General features: G+C 40.4%; 1 protein-coding gene across 2 annotated transcripts in view; it reads right to left on the bottom strand.

The window, feature by feature from the left end:
• Nucleotides 1-2,277: 2,277 nt before the first annotated feature.
• Nucleotides 2,278-16,782, bottom strand: part of sipa1l1 (signal-induced proliferation-associated 1 like 1) — a 111,687-nt gene continuing 97,182 nt past the window's right edge. Inside the window, exons 19-25 of one of the 2 annotated variants that reach the window (XM_088089213.1) lie at nt 15,945-16,136; nt 14,843-15,008; nt 12,826-13,060; nt 12,489-12,659; nt 12,063-12,174; nt 9,622-9,700; nt 2,278-6,750 (exon numbers count right to left, since the gene is read on the bottom strand). In XM_088089213.1, coding sequence (XP_087945339.1) covers nt 6,607-6,750; nt 9,622-9,700; nt 12,063-12,174; nt 12,489-12,659; nt 12,826-13,060; nt 14,843-15,008; nt 15,945-16,136 — 1,099 coding nt within the window. In that variant the 3' untranslated portion in view covers nt 2,278-6,606. Of the gene's footprint in view, nt 6,751-9,621; nt 9,701-12,062; nt 12,175-12,488; nt 12,660-12,825; nt 13,061-14,830; nt 15,009-15,944; nt 16,137-16,782 lie in introns of both variants that reach the window. The other variant, XM_088089212.1, reaches the window with a different exon arrangement.

Consider the following 16,782-nt stretch of genomic DNA (forward strand, 5'->3'; position numbering starts at 1 on the left):
TACCTCCATAATTTCAGACACACTTTGCTTTGATAACAATAGATGTCATTGGCAAAACATCCTTAAATTACACCTCCTATATCTTGAATCGGAAATTGATTTTGAATCGCAAATCGCTTTGAATCGAGAATCAATTCTAAATCAAATCTTGACCCCAAAAATCGAAATCGAAAACACATTTAGTTGTTGGCAAATTAACTCTTGCAGTCACAAAAAACCCTGCAGGCATCAGCTCTTCCTAATCAGACTTTTACTTAGGTATCACACACCTCTCTGTGTAGCAGATACTTGAAAAAAAGACCTGGATGATTCAGCCAACACATTTTTCACTTGTACCAAAGATGACTCATCTGTTACCTCCTTACATTAAACCTCTCGTCTACTGCACCAAGACTGTGGTCACTGCTGCGCTGGCCTCATACACGCCTAAACAACTGCTGCAGGTGAACAGACTGAAACTGACTCAGGTCAATCCACAGCATCCCCGGTCACAAAACCAACAAGTTTGATTATATTTCTCTCAGCTGCATCACTTTTCGTGCACAAATTAGTCAAATGTTATCTTATAATACATTACACTTAATCTCACAATTTGAAAATGTTCAGTAAGATTAATTGCCTTGATAATTAAAGGGTACAGAGATCTCTTTTGTGATCTCTAGAAAAAAAGCTGAATTATGTTACTATCATTTCCAATCATCTCTTTCAGCAGTGGTGTAATACAGCGTAACAAGTATAGCAGAAAAACATAAGTCATGGTTCTGGCTGAAAACCACCATGCCACCAAGCAGTTGAAGTGCATTCAGGTGAATTGGTGTGATAGGGGAACGATACGAGCCTGACGCAGACACAGTCCAAATCCAAATACTCTATCCTCTCCTCATTCTCTCATAACTCACTGCTAGATACAATCTGACAGAAGCTCTGCAGGAGAAAGTCGATAGAAGAAAGTCACTTCTTTTTTTTAAAATTGAATTTGGGTATTTATTAAACTTTTTGCAATAGTTTAAAAGACATATACATAAATGTATTTTTTTAGAACTTCATTTTGTTTCTGTTATATGATACATTTGGGTTCCTGGCAAATTTTTATCTCAAATTTTTCAGAAGCAAATATATGGACGACATGCATGCATGTATTTACTTATCATATTTTATTACTGTAGTGCAGTGCCTGTTCAAAGCATCTGGTTATTAACAGGATGATTGCTTGGCCTGTGACAATGCTGCATGCGGCTTTCCCCCAGAACTGCTCACACAAACAACTACACACAGCTATAGATTTATTATGATGTTTAGATATCAAAAAAAATGAATCAAGGGAGCTATTCTGCTAACGATAAAGTCTTTAGTGATGTGAGTTAGTATGGAAAACTTCAACACTTTGAAAGCAGTGGCAGGGTGGCCCGAATCCTGACCCCAAGGAACGGAAAACAAGTTTGGTTTGAACATTTTCTTGTTTCATTAAAAGTAACCCATTCAGATTCTTCAAACACAAAACAATATTGGGATGTTGTGTACATATATACATCTAAACATGTAGCACTATTGTATTTGTCTTAAAAAGTCAAAATATTCTCTAGAAATGTCATCAGAACAGTATTTCCCTTACTCTTTTTCCAGGGACACTTTGGTCTACAGCATGCATTTAAATGGACAGATTTTCTTTTTAAATCAAACGTTTTTTGACACCTATCAGTTACATAACACCTTATGTTTACTTTAAACACCATTTTAACACAAATTATGAAGTTTAAGACTGTTGTTTTCTCATGTTGGGCCATGGGGGTTAAAGAGGGGGCTTGGCTCTACTACAGTCCCCTTAAGGTGATGTGAAACACTGATTTGCTTACAGACGTACATCAAATCAGTCTGCATTTGAGAGTTCTCAGAGCTCAGGAAGCAGTGATCTAGAAATCATAGAAAAGTTGGATAGGGGATCTGAACGGGTTAATATCGGACATGTCACATGTCTAAATTATACTAGATTTAACACTGCATGTCCTTCATGTCCCCAGCAATACACCCACCAAGTGTGAGGGTGATGAATACTTCTGAAGATCTGTGAATGAAACACTCAAAGCACACACACATACACACATACACACATACACGCATACACACACACACACACACACATACACACACACACACACACACACACAAACTGTAGCTTTCTCATGTCAGTTTATTGGAAAGTGTGTTAAAGTTTGTTTTTTTTTTACTCAAAAGTCAAGAGGCAATGCAGAAGCACAAACAAGTCAACAGCACCACAAATCGATACAGCATTTATTTATTTCAGAAACTTTAATACTGTTATCACTGCAAATGTCTTTTATCTTTACATTTTACAAAGACAATGGATCTGGGATGTAAACCTCATATTCAATTCTTTAAAACTTCTTGAAATTGTGTGCTTTATCTTCAAGTCAGAGCTGATCACTTTAACTGTTGTGTTTGTTTTTCCGACAGGAGGAAACAAAACGGATCTGGACACAGCGGCGTAAGCCGAGACTCTGAGCTTTGAGAAACCTTCCTTTCCTGCTGCAATCACCAACTTTGCAAGTTGTGCTTGACTAAAAACCAGCATCCCTCCCCCAAAAACAATATCCCGCCCACTCTTGTCTGATCAGTGACAGTTGAGGAAAATTAGGGTTCAATTATTTTTTTTATGAAATGAATTGAGTCAAGCACCTTCCTCTGTTGTTCAGGAGCTGCACTGACAGGAAAACTAAGAAGCAACATCTAGACAAGATTGCACAGGAATGAATCAATTCACCCTTCTTATCCAAAACCTGTCAACACAATCCTTTTTATAAAACACTGTGCAAAGGTTCTTCAAATTAAAAGATAGTACAAAATGGAACATGTGAACATCTGAACATTTACATTTCCCATAACCCTCCAAAAAAGCACCAAAAAACAAAGCTGAGGAGAGAAAAAACAAAACAAAACATATGCACCGTTAAACAACTCGGCATTCACACTGGAGTAACTGGTGTGTGTGCGTTTTTATGCGTCTCTGTATAAGGTGGACGACTGTATCTAACATCTGATGCACACTTTTAAAGATGCGAGCGAAAACATCTGCACTGCACAGTCAGCCTTGTGGCCGTACTTCATTTGAAATACAAAAAACTAGAGCACTTTCCATGTACAATAAAATACGAAACTACCTATAAGTCATCATTTAAGCGTCGACGTACTGTAGCTCCGGTCAGGGAACCAGAGCTCACAACAATTTACAGTCAAACTTGCTGGATAGGGAACATTCCTGCCTAAATGACTCATATTTTGTGAATATTTTGAGGATTTCACATTGTTGGTTGATGACTAGACTGCTTTTCACAACTGGCCAACTTGTTAGAAGAACAGAATTATATTAACAAGCAAAGCAATGAAGCAGCTGACTGTTCTCTGGTCGTTATGATCCACGCAGGCTGACGAGAGGTTCTTAAAACAGAACCCTCTACGTCGTTTTGTTAAGGGTTCACTCTTCTCCCTGCAAAACTGCAGAGCTGAGTGTCGGTAATAGTAAACATCACATTTCTTTAGGCTTGTTTATATTCTCTTTACATTCAGACCGGGTGCCGCTCTGTGCGTTTTGCTGCAGGGTTTTAAATTGCATCGATTCAAGACGCAAATTTGCTTTTAGAGATTCAGAAACTGGGAGAGTTTTTTCATCAAAGGGCTTTGATGGCAAAGGACGGGGGAATTAAGGCTTACACCACGTTTTCGAACAGTATCAGTATACATGCTCGAGTTAGCGACCTGAAAAAACCCCAACACAGACACCTGGCTGCCCAAACAGCTTTGTGGCTCCTGCTTGGGTTGTAAGTGATTTGAGGGAACATTTCTTCCAATACACTCATTACAGGGGCCAGCTGCCCTGAAAGATATACTGCATGTAACTGGATGCAAAAGGCACACACACGCACACACACAACACACACACGTCGACACATTTTCATACACTTCACACACAGTCTTGTCCCTGCGTCCGGAGGCAGACGGGCCTGATTGTGTTCAGTAAAAATATTCAGGCTCCCAGTTAATACCCACCGCAAACACTGATGAAGTCTCCGACTGTGACTAAAATGCTGTTTAAAACTAATATGTGTGTAAGGTGTGTGTGTTACCAGGTGTTTTTATTTTCAGGATGACGAAGAAGAGCCTTTCCCTTTCATCTGTTCCCCAGGTGCTGTTTCAAAGGCACGTCCCTGTTCTGCCTGGGAGTATGACCAAAATAAGTGACTGTAGGCACGGCTGGATAGACTGATGTACATTCACACAAAGATGACACACGTTGCCACTGAAACACAATAACTCCTCCTTACTGCGGGGCCTTTTAATCCAAGCACACACCTCATTTTTGTTGGATTACAGTTCTCTGCAAAAGTCTCAGGCCACAACACAATGGCTTCTTCAGACTGGGGTTAATATTTAGTGCAAAAAATGAAACCATGCAACCATAACAAAAAGGTAGCTAAAACAATTCATTGAGCTTTGCAGATCTTGAATGAGGCCTGGTGTAAACAGAAGATTAGTATGGAGTTCAAGATATGCTCAGGAGAAAGGGAGGTCACACCAAATAGTTGCAACTGCAGCCTGTTGAAATTGTATTATTCTAAAATATTTAAGTTTTTAATACTGTATATATATATATATATATATATATATATATATATATATATATATATATATATCTTGAATGATCTGGTTGTATTTTAGTCAAGAGACAACAAAAATAAATATATATGATCATTATAACCTTGCTAAGATAAAGTTTATGGTGGTCTAAGACTTTTGCACAGTATTGTATGTTCTCTGAAAATCCCAGAAAACTGGAGGACAGAAGTTAAACTTTAAGCACAAACACACACACTAACACACACACACACACACACACACACACACACACTAAATACACATAAAGTCTGCTCCCTTTATCAAAAATCAACCTTTGATTGTCTCTCAAAGCTGGCTCCTGATTTTTCTTGCTGTTCTGTGTTCGTGTGGCCTCCCCATCGATGTCTGACTGATTGTTGAAGAGGCGTGGGAAAAAATACAGAGTGACTGGCAGCACATTTAATAACCATGACATTTCCACTGGTCATCACTAGAGGGCACTGTAAGCAACACGACAGCAGGCTCAGGCACCACAAAATACAACAGAATACAGAAGAAAAAGCATATAGTCAGGCGTTAGCCAGAATTAAGAAAGAAAGCCATTTTAAATAATATAGCTAGTGACCCTTTTCTTGAGGAACTAAACACTGATGTCAGTTGTACTGTACGAATAGAACAACTTATTTATTGGAATTATAATACAAGGAAATAAATTAACCAATGTCTCTGTCATTTCTCATCAGCTGGCTCTCTGTGTTCCAGACGGTGGGATGTTGAGTCCTCGCGCTGCTTTTTCCCAAAAGCACGATGCTTTCACGGAAGAAGACGAAGGCTCTTGTGCAGCATGTCTGTTAAGTATAACCTTTCAAAAAAAAAAGAAAAAAAGAAATATATCCATGTTGAACTTCCCAGAGCAAACTCTCCCCTTTGTTTCTGAGAGACAGGACTTCTTCCTATTGCTTTTAAGACACATACAATTGAGATGGACCAAAGCACTCTGGATGTCACTCATGTTTAATGGCACCGCTTGCCGATGGCTTATAAATAAACTCCTCTGTCAGGTGTTGGTTTGTGCTGTGGAGGCAGACAGGATGCAGTAATCCAGATCTGAGAAAAAAAACACTGTACAAATCCATGTTTCCCTTCTGATCGGAGGCAGATGGACCTGCTTCCATGTCGGAGGCTGACGGACAAACAGCCACGATGACCCTTCAGTTTTCGAGGAAACACTTAATTTCTTTACACTCCATTTACACGTGAGAGAAATGAAAACCTCTGCTGTGTCCAGCGGGCTTCAGATTCATTATGTGTGTTTGTTTGCGTCCAGGCCGGCAGATTTGTGGCGTACCTGTTGCGTGGCTTTTCAGAGGCGTCTTCTCTGCAGTCACAGGGATGTCTCTGCTGCCCTCTGCTGTGGCAGGTTTGGTTTGGCACAAAGAGAAGCTGGGCAACATTAGAAAAAAGTAACTAGGAAAAACGGGAAAAGGTCAGATATCTACTGTAGGTCGTCCAAAAGAAAGAAGCGCATCCACTTGGAAAGCACGGCAGAGGGAGTGTTGACGTTCACAAGCTGACCTCTTCAGAAAAAAGGAGTGCGGGAGCTTCCTCTTCATTGGCATTTTTGCAAAAAAAAAAACTTTTGGCACGGCATTATGAGAGAAAGAACAATTCGGCAACGCTCCCGTGGTCCCGTTATGGTAAAGGTCAGTCCTTCTTAATCTGATGAACACGCTCATTTTTCTTGAGTCTCGTCCTGAGAAAGTTAAAAAGAGCCGTCTGTGAAGACTGACGCTGGCCGACAAAATGACTGTTTGAAGTCGATGGAAGATGGTCGGAGGGTTCAGCATCAGAGTCCAACAAGTCTCCACTTTCCTCGAGCACAGTTCCTGCCCCCTCTGCCTCTCCGTCCAGACTGTGTGTGCTGATGTGTGCGTGTGTGTGCGTGTGTGTGTGAGAGCTGAAACGTGCAGGTCGGACTCAGTTCATGTCGATGGTGTTAAAGACCCACTCTGTGAACTTCTTGAGCTTGGCGGCAGACGTCTGCGACTCCTCCTGCAGTCTCTGGTTGTCCTCCCACAGCCTCTTGATCTGACCCTGAAGTCTCACCTTCTCTTCTCGCTCCTGTGGAGGACGGAGAAACGTCGGCTCAAGTTAATAAATCAAACCAGGTATTTAAGATGGGGTGCCCAGTTTATTTTTGGGGGGGTGGGCCAGTAATCAGGGCTCTCTTGGCACCAGGGCCCAGTGCTGCTGGATTATAAATGGATGCTGTGTCTCATTCTGCTCTCTCTCTCCTCCCAACAGGGACGCTCCCTCTGAGTGATGTATCAACTTTGAGTTCATCCCCAGTTTCCTTTTTTTTGCCCACTACACAACATCCCCACACCACACTGATCACACACACGGATCACACACACGGATCACACACACTGATCACACACACTGATCACACACACTGATCACACACACTGATCACACACACTGATCACACACACTGATCACACACGCGCTGTCTGCTTTACTGACATTAACATCCCACGCTTTAGACTCTGTTTATTAGCATGTTCAGTTACTTTTGTTCAATAAAGTTACCTTGGTTTATCCTTTAAAATGGTGCGTCTCCCATATTTTTCAGGCCCAAGAGCCAGGTCATAACAGCTAATTCATGTCTAGTTTCAGTCCGATAAACGGAGAGAGAGAGTGGGGCGAGGAGGGGCTGAACGAATGAGCTGTGTGCGACAATTTAGGGGGAACAGCGGTTTACTGTGAGCATTGTGTGCATATGCCCGTGGCTGTCTCGAGGATTTTTTAAATTCTGTTTGTTGTCTTTTGTTTTTCAGATTTCTTCCTACCCCAGCTTTAAGCACTTAACTCTGAAAAACAAAAACAATAATGGAATGAGTGTTGTAGTGGAATAAATGCCTCACAAATACAATAAAAACAAAACCACTAACACTCACGATTGAATGTAAACGCTTTACTCTGCATAAATAAAATAAACTATCTGGTATTTAAAGAAACAGCTCGAGTCTGCAGACAGTGAGTCACACTGTGCTGAACTTGAGGGCTTTGTGGATAGATTTTTATCAGTTGACATTTTGAATCCGCCAAAAGCACAGCAAAACTAAATCCCCGGTTGGGTGCATGAACATAAATACCACGGCAGTTAAAGAAAACATTAAAACCGTGGGGCATTTGGCTTCACGCAGTCACTCAGCTGCGAGCTGATTGCTGCTGGCTTGAGGGCGGCTGAAGGAGGTGAGAGCGAAGCATACTCGGTTTTTCTGGTGTCAAATTAATCTGCCACTTAAAAAAAATGTAGACGGCTCAACACTTTCCAGAATTTCACCGACAGCCGAGAGTTTACTGAGAATTGCGTAAGAAATAAATCACAACCAGACTGCGGCTGTTTTGTGGGTAAAACTCTCGACTGTTAACAGGTCAGAGTGGTTAAAGTCTGCAGAGAAAAGCTCAAACGTGTCAGAGGAACAGAAGGCTTCGGCAGAGGACTTTTAGCTTCCAGTCCTGTCAGAAATAAAGTGGTGCTGCTTTTACCAGTCGAGTGTGGTGCGACTGGTCCGTCCTGTCTGGGATCAACAGTAAAGGCCGCAGCCAGAGGTGTAATGGCTTTTCTCGGGCTTCACAGCTGAAGTCTACTTTGTTGTTACTTAGAGGACAGATGGCGCAGTCTGAGGTTTCTGAAATAGAGATGATCAGTTTGAGCTCAGCTTTTTGTAATGATTTTTAATGACTGAATTGTTTTGCTGGCTGCATTTGCTAACGGTCGACACATTGTCGGCCTGGTTGGTTGTTGATCATTTTGCTGATTGTTTGTATTGGCGTTGTATTTTAATAATCCCCCCAAAAATTGATTGATTAAAAAGTGTGCGTAATTTCACTCAATCAGCAGGCAGTCTGCAACTCATGCAAAGAAAGTGTCAGAATTTACTTTGTAAAACTGCAGGGAGCTTTTTCCATTTATTCAGTTTTCATTTAAATTTGCACTGTACTTTATTAAAAAATGTGCTGCGAAGTTGCTATAAAAGATGCTGAAAGTTTCAGTTCTGATTTGCTAAAGGCTTCAGAATTCTAAACATTGACAGAGAGGTTTTTGTTTTTATTAGAAATGCATATCGGTTCCAAATATCCGTTATCGATCTCATTAAGTACTCATGATCAGTATTGGTATGGGACCTAAAAAATCAGCCGACCCCTACAGAGTGCCTTGCATTTTTCCGCTCAATGTGCCTTGTGTTTTGCAGGAGCATGCTGAGTGCCTTGAGCTAAAAAAAACAACCAAAAATAGCGGGGAGAGGGCAACCAGCAACTTAACAAGATGTGGCCAAAAAAAGAGCAAAAATTGGTCAAATGAAATGGGAAAATTACCTGAAAAACAAGCAAAAAAAAAAAAACTGGAAAAAAAAAAGAAAATTACATTAAAAAGTGTTGAAATTTATAAAGGGGTATTCCTTTTTTTTGTAAAATACTACTAATAATTATTTTGTGAACAGTTTCCCTCACCTTTTTTCCCCTTTAAAAAAATAATGTTCACGTTTTCTTTCATGTCATCTTTTATTAATTTCCTACAGTATGCAGGACATTTTTGTTGTCTGAGTCAGCGGTTAACGACGATAAGCAGCAGAGCGGAAAAAAATCAGCAGCGCTCAACTGCTGACTGAGTTGTTTTTTTGTTGTTTTTTTTTTTACTGAAGACAAAATATTTATCTACACCCCTTGGTCCCTGCTCCACTGTATGCAAATCAACCTCAGCCTTTCTATTTTTCACCTCGGCTGCCAGAACTTGAATAGAGAGGGAGAGCCAGAAAGTTATCTTTAAGCACCACACAGAGTAGTGGTAGACGCTGACGAAATCTCCAACACACACACACACACACACACACACACACACACACACACACACACACACACACACAAACAAATCCAATGTAACTGCATATATTTATGTGCATATGTTTGTGTTTTCTCTCCCACCTTCTTGAGGTCCTCCTGGAGCATCTTCACCATGGCCTCCAGCTTGGTCACCTTCCTCTCGAGCCCTATGTGGCCCTCACTGTGGACGATAAAGAAACACACTCGGCCTCGTTCACACACTCATAATAATAATAATCATCGTCAGTTATGATCAGTCTTGAACACGCTGCAGGACTATGATGAACACGGTTAACACTATGTGGCCTTCACCATGTTACCCACTGGTTTACTGCTCAGTGTGTGTGTGTGTGTGTGTGTGTGTGTGTGTGTTTGTGCTACACACACTGTTCACCCTCTGCATTCACTCCCTGTGTCTGTACATTTAGTTTCTATGTCGTGCACATCACAGTCACATTTCTCCTGCTAAGGCTGTAATGTTACAGCTCCACAGGGCGGTAATAGAGAGCGTGCTCACCTTCTCTATCACGGTGTGGTTCAGAAACTCTACAGCACACGAGAAAATACTTCACAGCAGAGTCATGTACACACCCTCTAAAGTATTTAGCTGTATATAGCATAAAAGTTTAGACATTTTAATTATTTGAAACTTGTGCAAATTGGCTTGATTTCTTTCAAAAGCATGGAAAGAGGGCCATGACAAACTTAAGAAATGGTCCAAAAATGAGCAAGAAATTGGAAAAAGAAAATTATGTTAGAATATTAAAAAGAAAAAGTCAAAAAAATGGCCTCAAGAAAGTGCTAAAAGGTTTTTTTTTCCCCCTGTAACATAACTTTAACAATATAATAATAATATTTCAACGTATAGAACAGGGTTAAGAAGCTTTTTTTTTAAATTGAAAAATCAAAATATAGGTCTAAATATATGTATCAAATCTGAATCAGAAATAATTTGTCGATCCTGTGGGGCAGATGTTGATTCGTTACAGTAGCTCTGATGTTAAAAATTAAATAAATAATTATAAAAACATCAGAAACTTAAGAAAAATAAATAGAATGATTTTATTTACATTTTAATTATATTTTATTTCAATAATATCAAAATGATTTATTGTTGACAGTTTGGGTCTGTTTTAATAGCAACTGGTGTAATTTCCATTTTGTCCGGTGGGTGGCAGTAATTTTTTCATCATATCTAATAATCCCATCCAACAAATTTTCAAATCATTTTCTTGTCAACTTTTATTTATTTATTTCTTTACTGATTATATTTATTTGCAATTTGTGGGATTTCTTTCTCAATATGTTTTTTCAGGTGTTGGTTGTTGTTGGTTCAGGCGATCCAGGCTGCTTAAAGGACTCTCACACCCTGCAAACTCTCTGTTATTCTTCTCCCTTTAGGTGAAGACTCTGCAGTATTAAGACTTGAGCAGCTTGCTTATCCTGAAATATACTTCCTAAATGTTTCACTGGTTGTACAAAGAAGCACATGCACTTCGTGTTGTCATTTTAAGGGCCTGAACTTTATTGTTGCACAACTATATTTACTGAATTATCTCTGTGTTGTAATTGTCGCAGTGCTTTCTGTGGATGCTCCTGGTTGTGGGTCCTATGTGATTATGTTTTGCTGTTGCTGAGCGCACACAAACAAATTCAAAATGAACCGATGTTGATAATGGAAATAAATTATTGAAACTATACTTTCCCACTAATGCACTGTTCAGTCTTTATCTTCTTTACATTATTCGGATCCATACGGACTTTCTAGTTGGATGCTAAACTGCTTTTTGTTGTGCGAGCAATAACGATAAAGTTGCATATAATCTGATCTAATATGACACCAAAGGACGTGAATGTTTTATGTAAAGTTGTTAAAGAAGCTGCATGATGAGAAGCCTCGCTGAATGAATGCAGGATCTATTTTTAGCAGTACTTAAATATATGATTAGCTTTACAGATGAGGGAGTGAACTGCATATTTTTTCCTCAAAAAGGAAAACAACAGGCTCATTTTTACTTAGCCCTGCTCCATCTGAGGAAAATTTTTGATATGACGTAGAATACTGCAATAGTTATACTACTTCGGATTCAGTATACAACTGATTAACAACAAACTGCTTGCTGAATTGTAAAAAAAAATTAAAGAAAATTATTTCCAATAATTCTAATTTTAAAAAATGAACACTGAATAGAAAAAATGAAATTAAAAAAAGCATCAATAATCTTTTTTTTAAAGTAGCTGAACTTTTGAGTGCAGTTTTCTACTGAAATTCTGAGTTTACTTAGTTGTATTTTGCGAGCTGTTTATCATGCAAAAAAAACAACAACAAAAAAAACAACAACAAAAAAAACAACAACATTGCCCAGCCCTACTTTTACTTTGTGTCTTGTTTGGCTGCAAAATGCACAAGCTGCATGGGTTTCCCTCGTATTTCTCTGTGAGCATTTTGGTCCCGGCTGTAACGCTTCTGGTATGTCCCTTTCAGGTATAAACAGGTGTGAATGAAAGTAAACTGGTGCAGGGTGTGCGGGTATTGGTGCTACCTAGATGAGGGTCGAGACAGCGGAGCAGGCTGCAGCTCTATGTGGGGCTGCTGGGGACTGGAGGCGCCGCTGCTTCGGTGGTTTGAATCTCCGAACACGTAACTTCTCTGGACTGGAAGAAAAGAGAAATGGATGAAGGTAAACACAACTGAAAACCAGCATCAGGTGCAGGCAGATGCACAATGAATGAAAAATGTCTCCAACTGAAAACACATGTAAGTCTCTTCATAGTGTAAAATACATTCATGGTGTAACTGTGATGATGATAGTCCGTATAATAATAACCTTTAGGACAATTTTATGTTATCTTTTCCTCATTCAAGGTCTTAAAATACAAAACTCCAAAAGTCTGGTGCTTTTTATTTGCACAATAAATAAATCACACAAAAGGAAATACATTTGTGTAGTTATTATAAATACTATTACCATAGTGTGTGTTTCTTTCACTCTCAAAGGTATTGGCCACATCCACCAGGTGTGTCCACTCTAGAGGACTGTCCCTGTCCTGAGACGGGAGGGGCATCAGCTCCTGAGGGAGGGGTCCACGATGACGCTCCACCAGATCCACCAGTGATGTGTCAGACGCCGAAAGGTCACCTGTAAACACGGATTTAATTGAACTGAATGTGAAATTGTTGTTTGTGTATTTTCAATCAAAAGGGGGCAGCAGAAACACATCAGATCTGACACAAACTCTTTCACTTTATTCATTATTTTATATCATGATTAAACTTAGTGTGGATGTATTACTCTCTGCACATACCGTGCAGTTTGACTCCCAGCTTGTAGGAAGGCCGTCGGAGGGGAACTCCGCGGGTGGTGGGTGAGCGTGGGAGGGTGGAGCAACTGAAGAGAACATCGGCGCCGAGTGTCGGTTCAGCCACTGCGTCGCACAGGGGAGGGAGGCGCTGGCCACGATAGATACTCTCATCCGACAGGGTACGATGGAGCGAGCCGCGGCGCCTGAGAGGCTGGCTTGGTGGTGATTTCTGGCCGTGCTGCACAGCATGAAGGGGAAGTGATGGAGAAGTGTTACTGTAATATGACTAAAACTCAAGATCTGAACCCAGGCGTCATGTGGGTGGACACCTGTAGAGACCAGCAGCATCGATGACTCATCAAATCTTGTTCAGGTTATTTATTACAGCATTAATCACAAACTGATGTTGTCATTTACAACCCAATCGGCAGAAAAAATGTCAGCATTGTGCATTTCTGCACACTAAAGATATATTTCATTTATAAGTTTTTATGTCCAAAGCTTTACCTTGAAAAAATACTGGTTAACGTGTGGTTATTTTCAGGCACAAAACACACTTTTTTATAAGGAAAGGGTGATGTTTTGACTTAAAACACCCAGATTTGGGGCACAATCCCAGCAGGAAAATCAGCAATGTCTTGGTAAAAAACAGCAGCATTTCATGCCACTATTATGGCAGGAAATGCAGCAATGTCAGTAAAAAAATAACACTTTTTAGGGCACTATGCTTGTTGACAGGCTGCTAGAAAACACCTACATTTGGAGTCAAAAAGCAGTTGGAAAAATGATGACTTCTTGCTGTAAAACATCCATATCCGGAGCCTAAAAAAAACGAAGGAAACACTGCGACGGGTTGTTACAAAACATCCATGGTTGGTGCCTGAATGGGGCTGGAGGCAGAGATGACTCTGTAAAACAAGGTTAGTTGTTTGTTGGTCAGTGGCCTGCAGCTTAGCAGCTGTCTCACCTGTGTGACAACACATCCAGCATCCCACGACCTCCTCATGACAAAGTCATCGTATGTTTTACTGTGATACCTCTGAAACACGCAGAGTACAATGCCAACATTTTCCTTCTGCAACTGGGAGGATATTTATTGTCTTATTTTTACTTTGATAATTGCTTACAGAATTGACTCCAATCAGGGTTCCCGCAGATCCTTGAAAAGTCTTAAAAGGCATTGAATTCATAAATATAAAGTAAGGCAGTTACATTTCTGAAATCAATCTTTCAAAAAGTCTTTTCGACATTTTTAGGACATGAGAAGTAGGATTTTATAAACCGTTTTTTTCTGATGTTGCATTGGAAAAGTCTCAAGTGGTAACATCTACTTTTGGTCAAATAATTTCCCAAATTCCTCGTCATGATAGGAATCCAGGCAGTGGAATCTCACATGCAGAGTGAGATTGCTGAGAAAACAGTCTGTAAATATAATTTTATGTTCATTGTCTTATACATGTTCCACTCTAAAAGGGTTTATTTAACACTTGGTATAAGTATCATTTCCACAAGACAAAAATGTCATGTCTTGTGTCAAAATTAAAATTTGAGCAAAATTATCCTTCAGGTGTGGTTATTGTAAAACTGGTCTTAAATTTCATTCTGAGTGGCGAGCTATAAAGAAAATCTTATTGAGTCTTTAATCATATTTGCCTTAAAATGTAGGAACCTTGACTCCAATAATGAAAGGGCTGCAGGCTGGATTGGACAAAAGTGGGTTATTTATTGAGGCAACTTATCAGCCATTATATCACACAGATTTGAGACACATCAGAGTGTGCGGTGTCAGGAGCAGAAATTTGATGATTTTATTCAGCCTAATCCAGCCACACTTTATCCATCCAGGATAAACTGACAGCAGCAGTGTAATCTGCTGATAATCAAGTCTACTGATCAGCAGGACTCACTGAAATATATATAATATAAATCTGTCTGGCAGCAGTTTGTTGCTTCAGTATGTGTTCTTATGTTTAACAGGTTGTTCCAGTAACGAGATTGTCAAACACACCTGCAGTCGTACCTTCTCCTTGTGTCTGCGTGGAGGTGGAGGGCTGTCTGGGGCCGTGTGTCTCTTCACATCTTCCTCCATAGTCGATTTGGCATGAGGCTGGGGCGAGTGCATGTCCCTCAGAGAGGGCCTGGCTGCTGGGGTGGGAACCTCCACTCCACCCTCTCCTGGAGACTTCCTGTAACACACACAAACACAAACAGACAGAACATTTATCATTTATGATGCTGTTAATGTGTTTTCTCCATTTTCCAATAACAGCATTGATAAATCATGAAAAATGTGGTTTTCAGCTTCAACAGCAGAGTCTTTGATTATGTGATCGCATTGAGTTACTGCAGCAAGTGTAATATCATTTTCAACCACAAGGGGGTGCTCTAGTAATACGCATATTATCACAACCAGAGGACATTAATATGAAAGAACAGTGGGTGGAAGAGTAATGGGATAAAATTCAGTGTCATATGGCAGCACTACAATAAAAACTGTCACTGTAAAGCTGTTAATGTTCAATTTTGTCACCCATTCCCTCCTAATGTAAGCACTGTGGAAAACTGTCATGACACTGTTTTTAAGAGCCACCTCCACAAACTCTGGTGGCAACATATATTTCACATATCTTAAAATATTTGTCTGTGTACATTTTAAATTCACTCCTAGAGTGAGGAACTACAATTAAAGAACCACATTACTTAAGCAGCCTGTGCGGTCTGATTTCTATGTAAGTGACTCAGGACAAATTTTCCAGGGAAGTCCAAAACATATGACACTATGCACGCTCCCGAGTGCTTCGGCTACGTTTAGACGAGAATGGCCGACTATAAAAGTGTGTTTGTGTTTTTAAAAAAATCCACGTTCATATCATAAGATTGTGAGAACTATCCTTGTGTACACAGATCAGCAAAAATAACTGAAAGCGCTGTAGTATGCATGCCAGGCCGATGGTTGGCGGTGTAACTTTGTGATTTCACACCACAGCAGAGCAACCGCGCGTGGCGCTCCCTCGCGGTTACTGAGCGCGAGCACAAGCAACAGGATGCTGACTCTGAAAGTTGCATACAAAACTTTTAATTGTTCCTCAGTTTCTTAATCTTTTTTAACGTTTCATACTTACTTGCGTGTGTCTCCAAAGTCGACAGAATTGATGGTGGAACCGGGTTTCCTCCAGCCAATCAGGTACTTGGACTGGGCGCCTTGGCGGGGGTAGAAGCTCTTGGGCCCAGGGGACGCTGAGGACTGGGATGATGGGGAGGTGGCTGAAGAGGAGGACTCCTCTCTCGGGGAGCTGTGGCCTGAGTGCCTGGCACTGATGGAGGAAGCCGGGGGAGAATGACAGCAGTTATTCATCTCGGCAAAGCAGCAGAAATAAGAAAAGCTTAGTCACTGATTAAAGATAAACACAAGCTGAATCCTAATCCTGGGTTTATAACTGTCTTTAATCAATTAGTTTAACGGATTACCTGGATTCTGTATAGTTTAGAGAGGAGAATCTAAACATTTTGATTTTGATCTTGGGTTCAGCATTAATAAAATATTTGAATAGCGTAACATTCAAATCACGCAGGAATGTCCAGGGAGGACATACATTACTGAGTCATAGATGAAAATTATATCAAAGTATCACCTGCGGTCAAGCCAATCTTGGCAAACTCATTTCAGAGTCCCCTCTTATTTCCCTCTCCGCCACTTTGACAGAATACAAATGCAGCCTAAATGCTGGACAGATGATGCCCGGGTCACGAACCGTAACTCTATCTGAACGGGTGAATTAAGACGCGGTCAAACAGGAAGAGCGAGACACTGGAGTTCTCTCAGCTCTAGACATCCAGTTCAGCCACGAAAAGTTGGACACGTGTTCCACATTTCCTGAGGCCTAATGTGGAAAGATAAGAGGGAGTTAAAATTGCTCCCGTGCTTGGTTTCCAGGAAAGACTTATTGAGAGGGAGGTGGT

This window comes from Plectropomus leopardus, chromosome 16, assembly GCF_026936395.1.
Source record: "Plectropomus leopardus strain MGB_pleo_1.0 chromosome 16, ASM2693639v1, whole genome shotgun sequence".
NCBI classification, from domain to species: Eukaryota; Metazoa; Chordata; class Actinopteri; order Perciformes; family Serranidae; genus Plectropomus; species Plectropomus leopardus.